This window comes from Ptychodera flava, unplaced genomic scaffold (assembly GCF_041260155.1).
Source record: "Ptychodera flava strain L36383 unplaced genomic scaffold, AS_Pfla_20210202 Scaffold_33__1_contigs__length_2856901_pilon, whole genome shotgun sequence".
In the NCBI taxonomy this organism is placed as follows: domain Eukaryota; kingdom Metazoa; phylum Hemichordata; class Enteropneusta; family Ptychoderidae; genus Ptychodera; species Ptychodera flava.
The window spans coordinates 2,321,720-2,332,952 of record NW_027248355.1 but is presented as its reverse complement, the minus strand read 5'-3'; the positions used below and the strand labels follow the sequence as shown (position 1 = coordinate 2,332,952).

General features: G+C 36.3%; 1 protein-coding gene across 1 annotated transcript; it reads left to right on the top strand.

Annotated features, from left to right (window-relative positions):
- Positions 1–415: 415 nt before the first annotated feature.
- Positions 416–6,864, top strand: LOC139127545 (probable serine/threonine-protein kinase roco5). Its single transcript, XM_070693451.1, has 5 exons — positions 416–421; positions 754–852; positions 1,787–1,843; positions 2,467–2,544; positions 3,654–6,864. The coding sequence occupies exons 1-5, from the start codon at positions 416–418 to the stop codon at positions 6,849–6,851; spliced, it is 3,438 nt and encodes a 1,145-aa protein (XP_070549552.1). The 3' UTR covers positions 6,852–6,864.
- The last annotated feature ends 4,369 nt before the right edge of the window (positions 6,865–11,233 follow it).

The window sequence follows — 11,233 nt, the reverse complement described above, 5'->3', positions numbered from 1 at the left end:
AATGTCAGAAATGTTGCAACAGTTAGCATTATTGATACATGCTGCATGTTATTGTAAGGAAAAAATACATGAAAAAGAAAACCATGTGCAAAACATATTTTGAAAAAGACGAAGGGGAAAGCTTATCGACATATCTAGCAAAGCTTGACACAATCTTGCCCATTTACAAATAAATTTTTAATCACCTTTTAATAAAATAATTCATATTAAGACGGTCTTCCGTATACGGGCGAGAGCACACAACTCTTAAACATTGAAAATTCGAGCTATTTAATGCCGACATACTTACCGAGCGTAACAGACGCGCAAACAAACATACACATAAAATTTAAGCCCAGCGACATTATTTGCGATATAGTTGAGTTCACCCTATTATGACAAATATAAATGAACAAAGGCCGATAGACCAATCGGTATGAGGGTAATGTTTTGCTCTCATAGACTACATCGCTGTACTCAAAAAATGGTTTGGAGTTGTGGTATGTCATTGACGGACTAATGCAAAAGTGTCTTTGTATTTTTTGAAAGATTGTTGTAAATGACAACAATGATTCGCTCGTTCGTTCTCTAAGTTACCGATAACTCTGGTATTTAGTATATGCAAGCTGTGTATTTATGAATTTTCCTCGATTAAGTACTGTGACTTTATGTTGAGAACTGAATTGTGCCAGTTTATGCCTCTGACCAGGCCTACGTTATTTATTTCTGATTGTTATATTACTGTGTTAACATCGTTTTCATTGTTTTTCGTAGCAAGAACTCACAGCATTGCATGTGGCTTGTAGAGAAGGTAATGCAGACGTCGCTGAAGTGCTGATTAAACATGGTGCAGATGTCAATGCTAAGAATAAGGTAAGCAAATTTGACACATTACCAAAAAATGTATATCTGAATCGTAGTGCTTCAACAAGTTAATATAGCCGTCATCCACTGAAATGTTAGAATCACTTTTTCATTGTCATACAATCGTGTTATATACTATCGAAATACCGTAGAGAAAACTATGGTATCACGACTTTGCTCTGCGAGCAAAATGAGTCGTTGAACATTGACAAAATATAATTTTTACTATAACCCAAACGGTATTCAAACCCCTACACACTCACAGCAACATCGCCTAGCTGCTAGGCCTCACACACAACCAGTCGGCCACCGTTTCCAACTTTATAATTTATTGAAACCTTTTACATTACCACACGAATAATGGTCTTTGAATATTATTTTTCCAAATTTGTCCAACTTATTGATGGTTAAGGATTCAATCTACAGTAAAAGCGTTTGCTTCGAAAAAATCCAAATAGCAGAAAGATTTGGTGTCACTTACTGTTTTTCTTCACCGACGTCTTGGCAGTTTACCTGAAGAAGAATCATAAGCATTCCTGCTGATCGCATTCTAAGCTTGAAAGTTATTTTCCGGTGTTCAAATTGATATACAAATTTTTCAGCAGCTGTGCAGTTTTCTATGACAACTGATATCTCTCTGAGGTGCTAACTCTTTTGTTTATCACAGTAGAATATCAACTGAATAAAAAGGAAATCAATACTTTTACTTCTATTTTGTAATGCAAAAGTTATAAGAAAATTAACGGGTTCATTTTATTGGAAACAAATTACAATTCTTTGGATCAAAAACCTTTATATGCCACTTGATCATACTCTAATACAGGCTGGACAGCTGTATTCACCAAGACAATACTATATCCAATAGTAGACGCCTAACAGTGACAAAAAGCATGGATGCTGATAAACACACATGGCTTCTCTATTTTGAAATGTTCTATTGCAGGACGGAGACACGGCTTTGGACGCAACGGTAAAACGTTACAAAGAATATAGGCATTTGGTAAGTTAGAAGTATGTGTAGCAATAACGCTATATTTCTGGTTATTAAAGGGACAAAGTCGGTCATTTTTCATGAATTTTGTTTGATACGAGATACTACTGATATTGTTTGACATGTTGAAAGATAGTGAATGAATGGACCCCGGTTTTAGGCACGATGCACGAAACCATCGCGAAAATGAATTAATGGTCATGACCATTAATTCATTTTCTCCATGGTTTCATTTAATTTGTCTATAACCGGGATCGAACATATGCATGGTCACCGATTTTTTTTCAGTATCTTAAATTTCAACATGTCAAAAAATATAAGTAGTATCTTGCATCAAACAAAATTCATGAAAAGTGGCCGACTTTCTCCCTTTAATAATTGAAATATCTTTGAGTTTCTATGGCACTTTCTGATGCATTATTCATACCTCCAGTATATACATACATGCATAATTCTACGCGCGAATTCAGTGAACCTGTAATGTTTTCCTATATTGTTTCCCTGGAAACCGTGCATAAAACAAAAGTCTTGTAATCTACGTAAGAATAGTTTGACCTTTAGTGAGAAAAGAACGAGCAGGGTCACTTTGGTCCCAATGCATACTAAGATACAAGTTGTTATAATTCTTACAGGGAAACCGGGAACGGGGAAAATATTTGCGTGTCATCATTCTACTGCTCCGTCTGGGACCTGCTGACATCTCAATAAAGGTAAATATCTGTTATACTAGGATAATGTCAAATGTCATATCAAATGATATAACTTATATCCTTCAGCAGCAATGCATCAATAATGCAACTAACAATATTTGTCTACATATACAAGTAAACCAAATAAAATGTGTTTAATAATCTGCTATGAAGACGCTGCTTTTACAAAAGTCAATGACGTCATTTACTTTCACAGGAAAGAATGACTTACTGATTCAGAAATCTTTCCCAAATTAAGTATTCATTATCGCCGTAGTGCAAAAGTCATCAACACTGATATTATCAAAGGAATCCCTATCAAGTTGACAGAAATTATTAATTCATACCTTAAAGGTGAAATTTCAAATGATGATACTCCTTTTCATTATTCATTTGAATTGTATTATTTACTGCTATCAAATTCCCCTTTGTGCACAATCGAAAAGGGTACCATTTACAAATATTTGATCAATATTCTGCAAAACAAACGCCTTCCAAACACTTCCGACATCATTTGGTCCTTCTACGTCATGATAACTAGCGTATATTCATCATTTAAGTTGCACTAAAAGTGTTGTGGTCGATCGTGCGTTTTGAAGTTATGACAAATAAGCCATTCACTCACTCCACAACTTTTGAGTTTTGTATTTAGTTATGTCACCTAAGTTAAGGTTCGAGTTCATTCGCCTTGACCGCCTTATTAGCTGTCAACATTTATGCCGCGGACGTTTCTACCGGGTGGCACCATAGCTTTCCAAGTAATATAATATAACATAGCATAATATAATATCACATAATATAATATAACATATTATATTATATTATATTATATTATATTATATTATATTATATTATATTATATTATATTATATTATATTATATTATATTATATTACATTATATTATATTAATCTTCGTTCAGCTCGGAAATACTCTTTACATATTGACTGTAATACAACGGGTCGATGATCTTTACGCCACCTGTATTTTCCTCAGTTAAAGTGAGACATGATCTTGTGTAGTATACACATGCCCGTAATATTACCTAAGCGAGGACTTTTTACGAAGTAGTTACTGCTTTGGTTTTTTTCGATAAAATGTGATAATTAATTCGTTGTTTTCCCAAATTAGAAAAGTTTGAAGAAGATGGGAAAACTGAAAAGATTTGTGGTCGACTCGCCCGATGTGGATACTTCATCAGTAGACATTTTTGATAAGGAAGCATCCAGTTCTTTGACATCATGGTACGAGAATGGTCACACAACGTCAGTCGTGATTTTCAGTGACAACACAGCACTGTCGAAGCTATCTGGTATATTACCGGAGGAGCATGCAATAAGTTCGCTTATTTTATTTGACGTTGATATGAAGAATGTAAAAAATTTACCTGTATCTCATGCTGTATGTTTGTTCAGTATCAAATCATTTGATCATGGGACAGTGATGTCTTGGCTTTTGCCATCAACCAAGATATTTCGATGTGTTGATAACAACATAAGTGTACCATGGTATATCAAATTGTCTTGCTGCCTCGATATTCTTAACATTAGTCACTGCACTCTCAAGGTTGGGAAGCGCACTGCAACTTCTAATGAGACTAAAATGAAATATATCCACATTGCCTGTGACAGTGTAAAACAACTGATTCTCAATGACAATGGTTTGACTGCGCTACAAGAAGATATTGGTTCAATTCCCGGGTTAGAAGTCTTAAACGTGAGTAACAACTCAATTCAAAGAATGCCGCCATCATTGTGTAAACTGGTTGATCGCAAAGATTTGAATATAAAACGTAACCCCTCTCTGAACATACCTAGAGATATCATCAAAGACGGTAAGGATGCCATTATTAATTATCTAACGGAATTTTTAGACTTAAAGACGATACCGAATGACCATGTAAAGGTAAACCTTGTAGGTCATGAAGGCGTTGGGAAAACAAGTTTTGTAAAAGCGCTGACAGGAAATGAAAAACAAAAAGTTCAGAAAACAGATGGCATCGCAGTTTCTGAACTATTATTGGATAAGATGTCTCTAAAGTTAACGATCTTTGACTTTGCCGGAGATGTCGATTTTCTGGAATCACACTCATTGTTCATTACAGATGATAGTGTGTTCCTTGTCGTATTTGATCTGAGTAAATGTTCCATTGGCACATCTGTAACAAACACTTCCTGGTTACACCAGGTTGGCAGAGTAAAACTGTGGTTGCAGACAATTTTCTCTCACGCGCCAAATTCGGCCGTTTTATTGGTTGGCACCCATGCTGATGCGCCAACGTTAAACAAGGACATGCTAGATTTCATATGGCAGAGGTTTCGAGAGGAAATGTGCGAAGTGAGAAAACATCACCTTTGGCATTATAAGAAAAGCATCGACGGAAGTTGCCTTGTATGTAAAAACCTGGAACAATTATGTAGGGAAAGTGACTTTGGTGGATTAGCCGGCTACGTTGTCGTTCGTGAATCCGAAAGTCTTGACGATATCACAGAAACTGATTCCGAGGATAGAGTCGTTGTATCATTCCCTCACATTCTGGGATATTTTGAGGTTTCCTGTACAGAACAATTCCCGAGACGTACGTTTTCAAGTGAAAACAAAAGCATACAGCAAGTCAAAAGAGAATTGATAAAAGTAAGCTTCGACACCATCAAGTCATCATATCCAGAGATACCAGAAAGGTGGCATTTACTTCGAGGTAAACTTAAATCCGAAGGTTTGAAACGTACGAATCCCCTAATATCGTATCAAGAGTATGAAACTCTTGCCATCGATACTGGAATTGAGAACCAGAAAGCAATACTTAATGCAACAAGCTTTCTGTGCAGTCAAGGGGACATCATTTTAGACAGGTCAAAATCAGGGAATGGTTTCACGGATAACGTTGTCGTTCTAGATGCTCAGTGGTTAGCAAATATATTGAGAACGTTGATATCATATGGCAGGGAGAACGGAAGTACTGAGGAATACATAGACAGTAATGGAATATTAAATATGCAAAACCTGAAGAAAGCTTGGAAAGATATTGATGTTAAGCATCACGATGCTCTTTTGGAAGTGTTTGTATCGATGCGCATTTGTTTCCCTTATAGTGAGACACAAAATCAAGTTTCCGCCCCTGAATCAAAGCAGCAATATTTGTTTCCTTGCAAGCTACCAGTTGGCCAGCCTAATCGTGAAGATTGGTTTCCTCATCCGAAACCAGGACAGAGACAAGCTAGCCTGTTGTGTAGATTCGCTTTTCTACCACCTTTATTTTTCTGTGCTCTAATAGTTGCAGTGAACAAGGGAATGGAATTCGTACAGGGGATAAAACCAAAGTACACAAGAAACAACATTGTCTTCCAATGTCGTGACACAGTGGCTCCTTGTGCTGAATGTTGCAAATTAAGCCGTTCTTATGCTAAAGCTACACATCATGTTCGATATGAGATGCTTTACCATAGCAACAGCATCCTTATCAGTGCGCGAGGGCCACAGGCTTGTTGTATCTTAAATCAACTTAAAGACATTGCTATCGATGTTGGCAAAAGCAATTTGTACAACAATATCGACATGAATATCGCCGAATCACTGGCTTGTCCCCACTGTGTCAAACTGCGCAAAGACGACATCGGAACAATCATGACCAGTGGCGAATCTCAATATTGTTCAAAGTTTCATGACCACAACTTTGGCAGTTGGGATGATTTGTTACTGTGGAATGGCGTCGACAGAACAGATTTCTACAGTGCCACAATTGATGTGCATAATGATATGTATTGCCCGAGTTGTTTCATAATTTTACCTGTAAACATCAGGGTCATGTCCTCAATAGCCCGATTGGCACACAAGGTCATGTCTCATGTCTATGATGGCTATGCCGTTCACTTACTTTGCGAATGTCCTGGGTCATTGCACTTTTTATATTCTCCTGGATATCGAATCCGCAATGTGAAAAGTTTTATTAAAAAGTACGGCGAACACATCTGTAGGGTATTGAAAATCATCCAGAAGGCTAGCCGTTTGTTGAGTTTCATTCCTGGCCCAACATCGGCTGCAGCAACCATGTCCGATGTCGCAACAGTGGCTAATACCCTGCTTTCAGAATTCATAAACGATTTCGGAAGCCAGTGTCCTGCGTTGAATGGAATACGAAATGAACCCCATGAAGAATCTGAGAAAGAATTGAAGATAAGTACAGAAAATCTCAGTCGACGGGAATTTCAAAGGTTTCTCGGGAAAAGCGATGAAGATCGTAAATTTGGCGACCTTATCCCTGTAGCACATGGGGAAAGAATTGTTTGGGTCTGTGACGAACATCGCAAAATGCTTCAAACTCCAAGATAATATCTTACTGTGAATGTAAATAGACTGAATTACATGTAAGCATACATGATACTTCTTGACATTTCCCTTGTCCAACTATTCAACTTTTTGAATACTTTCATGTTACCTCCCTTCAATAACTGGAAAGCAGTGACGTCAAACCGGTAACACATTCAATAGACTTTGGTAGACCATGGAACACGAGTATTCCTTTCCGAATGAGTAATATGCATAATAGTATATTGTATCATATTATTCCTTATTACATTTGAATTGTCAACACAACAATGATTGTTCACTTAGTCGATCTGTCGCAATGAACGTAAGGCACTTTGAATATATACATGATTACCGGTACTTAGCACCAATATACACTTGTCTATATTAAGACTTACATGTAAAGGACTTCTTAACCTTGCATCGAAGTTACAATACACGAGAAAATGATAAAAACGATTGGAAATAATTTGGGATGTTTGGATGATGAAGTAATGTCGATTTAATCTCAAAATGTAACCTTAAAATGTAATCAATTTTTCTTTTAAATTACACATTTGTCTTCATGAGTAATTTGTAACATAACATTCAGCTATAAGGCACCTAAATCGTTTGAGAAGATCCAATTATCCCAAATTAGTTCCAATCGTGTTGATATAGATCAGTGGTCTAACATTGTACCGCAAGAAGAAGTTAATGATAATACAGTTTTATTTTTGTAGTTGATATACCATCCTTTTGGGATTTGAATGTAAGATATTACTGAAAATATTAAATATCGCCTTTTGTGGTGTCTAATTGTCTTTGTTGTTTGTGTTGGTAGATAAATTTTGAGTTACATCAACAATTAATCGCGACCGACTAAAATCACACGTGAAATTGAACAGATTTGCATTAATATAATGATAGTACCACATGCACAATTTATGCTTGGTCAAATACATCTTGACAGTTCCATGCAAGTTTTGTTATACTTCTACTTTTCACGAATCTAACGTTCAGCGTTATATTTTACGTGCATTTACATGTGAGGTTGTACCTATTTTTCAATTACAGAAAACTTAATATGTATTAGTAAGCAATTGTATGTAAAACCAGATTGACATTGAAATATATGATTTAGAGGTTATCATTTTCAATACTGAGTACCCTATAAATACAACTCTTTACCATGATACGTCATATCTTCTGCACATTTTATATGTAATAAGTGTAAAGGGTACCAGCAGAAGCGATTGCTATTTCGTATATGCAATCGTATATCTTTAGCCTTCCATTCGATACGGATAAGTACCCATAATAAGGTTATTAGTTAATGTTTAATCAGAAAGTTGTTATATGGCGCATTAAAAAAATTCTCGATTGAAGACGGTCGTCAAACTATTCCGCCCATAAGCAACATGAATTTAATTATTTGACGACGTAAATCAACATTTTTTATGCCAATCGCAAAGTAGACGTTGAATCTGGCTCTACTGTTCAGTACTTAAAGATAATGTTACACTAAAAGCGAATGGTTATTAATTCATTGGCATATCATATGAAAATCTAAGACTTCAACAGTCTTTGAATGAAATTAGTATAGATTTATTCAACAATTATGTAGGTTGATCATAAAGGTATATATTTTTATGATGTTTTCCCGATTTTTATGCTTTTAAATGTTTCTGTTAGAACATTAAACTGGATAATAGAACACTACAACAGTTTGCGTCGACAATATTGCATCGTTTATTTTCTATGAACATGTATTCTTTACCGGAAATTTTGGATGAGCATTTTGGCAACTTACGCTTCAGTAAAGGTTTTAAATCTTGACAGCGAAATGTTTTGGAGCCTATATTACCTAACAATATACATTTTTAACGATATATCTTACTTTTATTTGCATAATGACAAAGTTTAGGCTTCCCCGTTTGTGTTTGTTATGTACAAGCAAAAGTTTGATTCAGTGCGCCATGCTGAAAAGTTTACGTTTTGTCAGAGAAGTAATGTGTGCCTGTTCGACTTGTTACTATTGAGCAAGATTTATCAATGATATCTAGAAAGATGTTTCCCCGTCGGACTAGTTCAAAGCCAGGACTTAAAGGTGTTGTCTGTTGTCAAAATCATCATAGCGTGATATAATAAGTGCATGTAAAAAGGGACAGTGACTTCACACATCTCTTGTAAGCCGAAAATTGCAATATTCTTGAAAAACCTAAGTATGTTCTTTTCGTAAAAAAAGAAGAAAACCTATTTCCGTTTTGTAAAAGTCGATTTTCTGTGGGTAAAAACCTATTTTCTTTGTGTAACACGATTGGAACTACTTTGGGGTAATTGGATGTCCAAATTTTTTTTTATTTCTCAAAACTATTTGATACCATATAGTTGAATGTTGCAATATTACAAATTAACAAATTACCCATAAAAATAAATGTGTTACTTAAAAAGAAAAGCAGACGCGCTTACGTATTTTTTTTCTATAGAAACATTTCCTTTTTGTAAATATAGTTTCTTCTTGTAAAGAATATTTTATTTTTGTAACAAAAATTTTGTTGTTGTTAAAGTATTTTCTTGTTGTAAAACCTATTTTATTTTATGTAAAAAATTATTTTTGTACAAACCTTATTCCAGCTTTTGCCCGTGCAAATTTTGACGTGGTATCCGGTTCAGGCCCCGAGAACCGGATAACCACCTTGTCTATGAATATTAAGCGTGAACGAGGACGATAACAAAGAATGCTTCAGATCAGGCTGGCCGAAACGCAAACAGATTATCTCCACTTAATCCCAAATTCTACACTTGACTCTTCTAAGTATTTCTCTGCATTCCACCTTGTCACTCGTAACAACTGGATTTTAGGTAGCTTGAGAACGGCGACACCAAACGATGTGTCCATTGTCATTTAGAGTTGAAACAGATACTTGCAAACTATAAAAGTGCATGTTATGTTGTAAAATACCAAAGTCACCATTTTTGGTCGAAGATGAAAAGAAATGCGTTGCGACACATGATTATTTTGAATATTATAGTCTCAACTTCCCTCAAATCACGGCCATACATGAACGCGCTCGCGTATGTCCCGACGCTCTAAGCTGACATTGTATGCTATGCATTACAAGTCAGCGACGAGTGTTACGCTTGCAATTGTGTCGATCGGTACAACGGTACGACATGTATCAATGGCCAAGTTCAAGTTACTTGAATGATTGCAAAACTGATGTTTTTACTCCATTGTTATGGACAGGTGTCCAACATTCATATGTGCCGAAAATTTCGGCCAATGGGACATAACACTAAAACAAAAACTGACCGACTTTGCCTGTAGAAGTTCACCCAAAAACGCGCATGGCCTTCTGAGCGCGTCAACATACGCGCCAAACAACTTTGTTCACTATATGGCTTTCAGGGTGGCTCATCCCTTGTCGCCGCAGCCGCAGCTTAAAAAGAAAGCAGACGCGCTTACGTATTTTTTTTCTATAAAAACATTTCCTCTTTGTAAAAATAGTTTCTTCTTGTAAAGAATATTTCCTTTCTGTAACAAAAATTTTGTTGTTGTGAAAGTATTTTCTTGTTGTAAAACCTATTTTATTTTATGTAAAAAATTATTTTTGTACAAACCTTATTCCAGCTTTTGCCCGTGCAAATTTTGACGTGGTATCCGGTTCAGGCCCCGAGAACCGGATAACCACCTTGTCTATGAATATTAAGCGTGAACGAGGGCGATAAAACTTCAAAGGATGCTTCAGATCAGGCTGGTCGAAACGCAAACAAATTATCTCCACTTAATCCCAAATTCTATACTTGACTCTTCTAAGTATTTCTTTGCATTCCACCTGGTCACTCCGTAACGACTGGATTTTAGGTAGCTTGAGAACGGCGAAACCAAATAATGTGTCCATTGTCCATTGAGTTGAAATAGATACTTGCAAACTATAAAAGTGCATGTTATGTTGTAAAATACCAAAGTCACCATTTTTGGTCGAAGATGAAAAGAAATGCGTTGCGACACATGATTATTTTGAATATTATAGTCTCAACTTCCCTCAAATCACGGCCATACATGAACGCGCTCGCGTATGTCCCGACGCTCTAAGCTGACATTGTATGCTATGCATTACAAGTCAGCGACGAGTGTTACGCTTGCAATTGTGTCGATCGGTACAACGGTATCAATGGCCCAGTTCAAGTTACTTGAATGGTTACAAAACTGCTGTTTTTTTCTCCATTGTTATGGACAGGTGTCCAACATTCATATGTGCCGAAATTTCGGCCTATAGGACATAACACTTAAACAAAAACTGACCGACTTCGCCTGTCGAAGTTCACCCAAAAACGCGCATGGCCTTCTGAGAGCGTCAACATATGCGCCAAACAACTTTGTTCAGTATAGGGCTTTCAGGGTGGCTCATCCCTTGTCGCCG

Excerpts from the sequence above, each read along its gene's own strand:
- LOC139127545 (XM_070693451.1), top strand. Across the intron at positions 1,844-2,466 it reads ACAAAGAATATAGGCATTTG|GGAAACCGGGAACGGGGAAA; the intron begins GTAAGTTAGAAG and ends TAATTCTTACAG. Across the intron at positions 2,545-3,653 it reads CTGCTGACATCTCAATAAAG|AAAAGTTTGAAGAAGATGGG; the intron begins GTAAATATCTGT and ends TTCCCAAATTAG.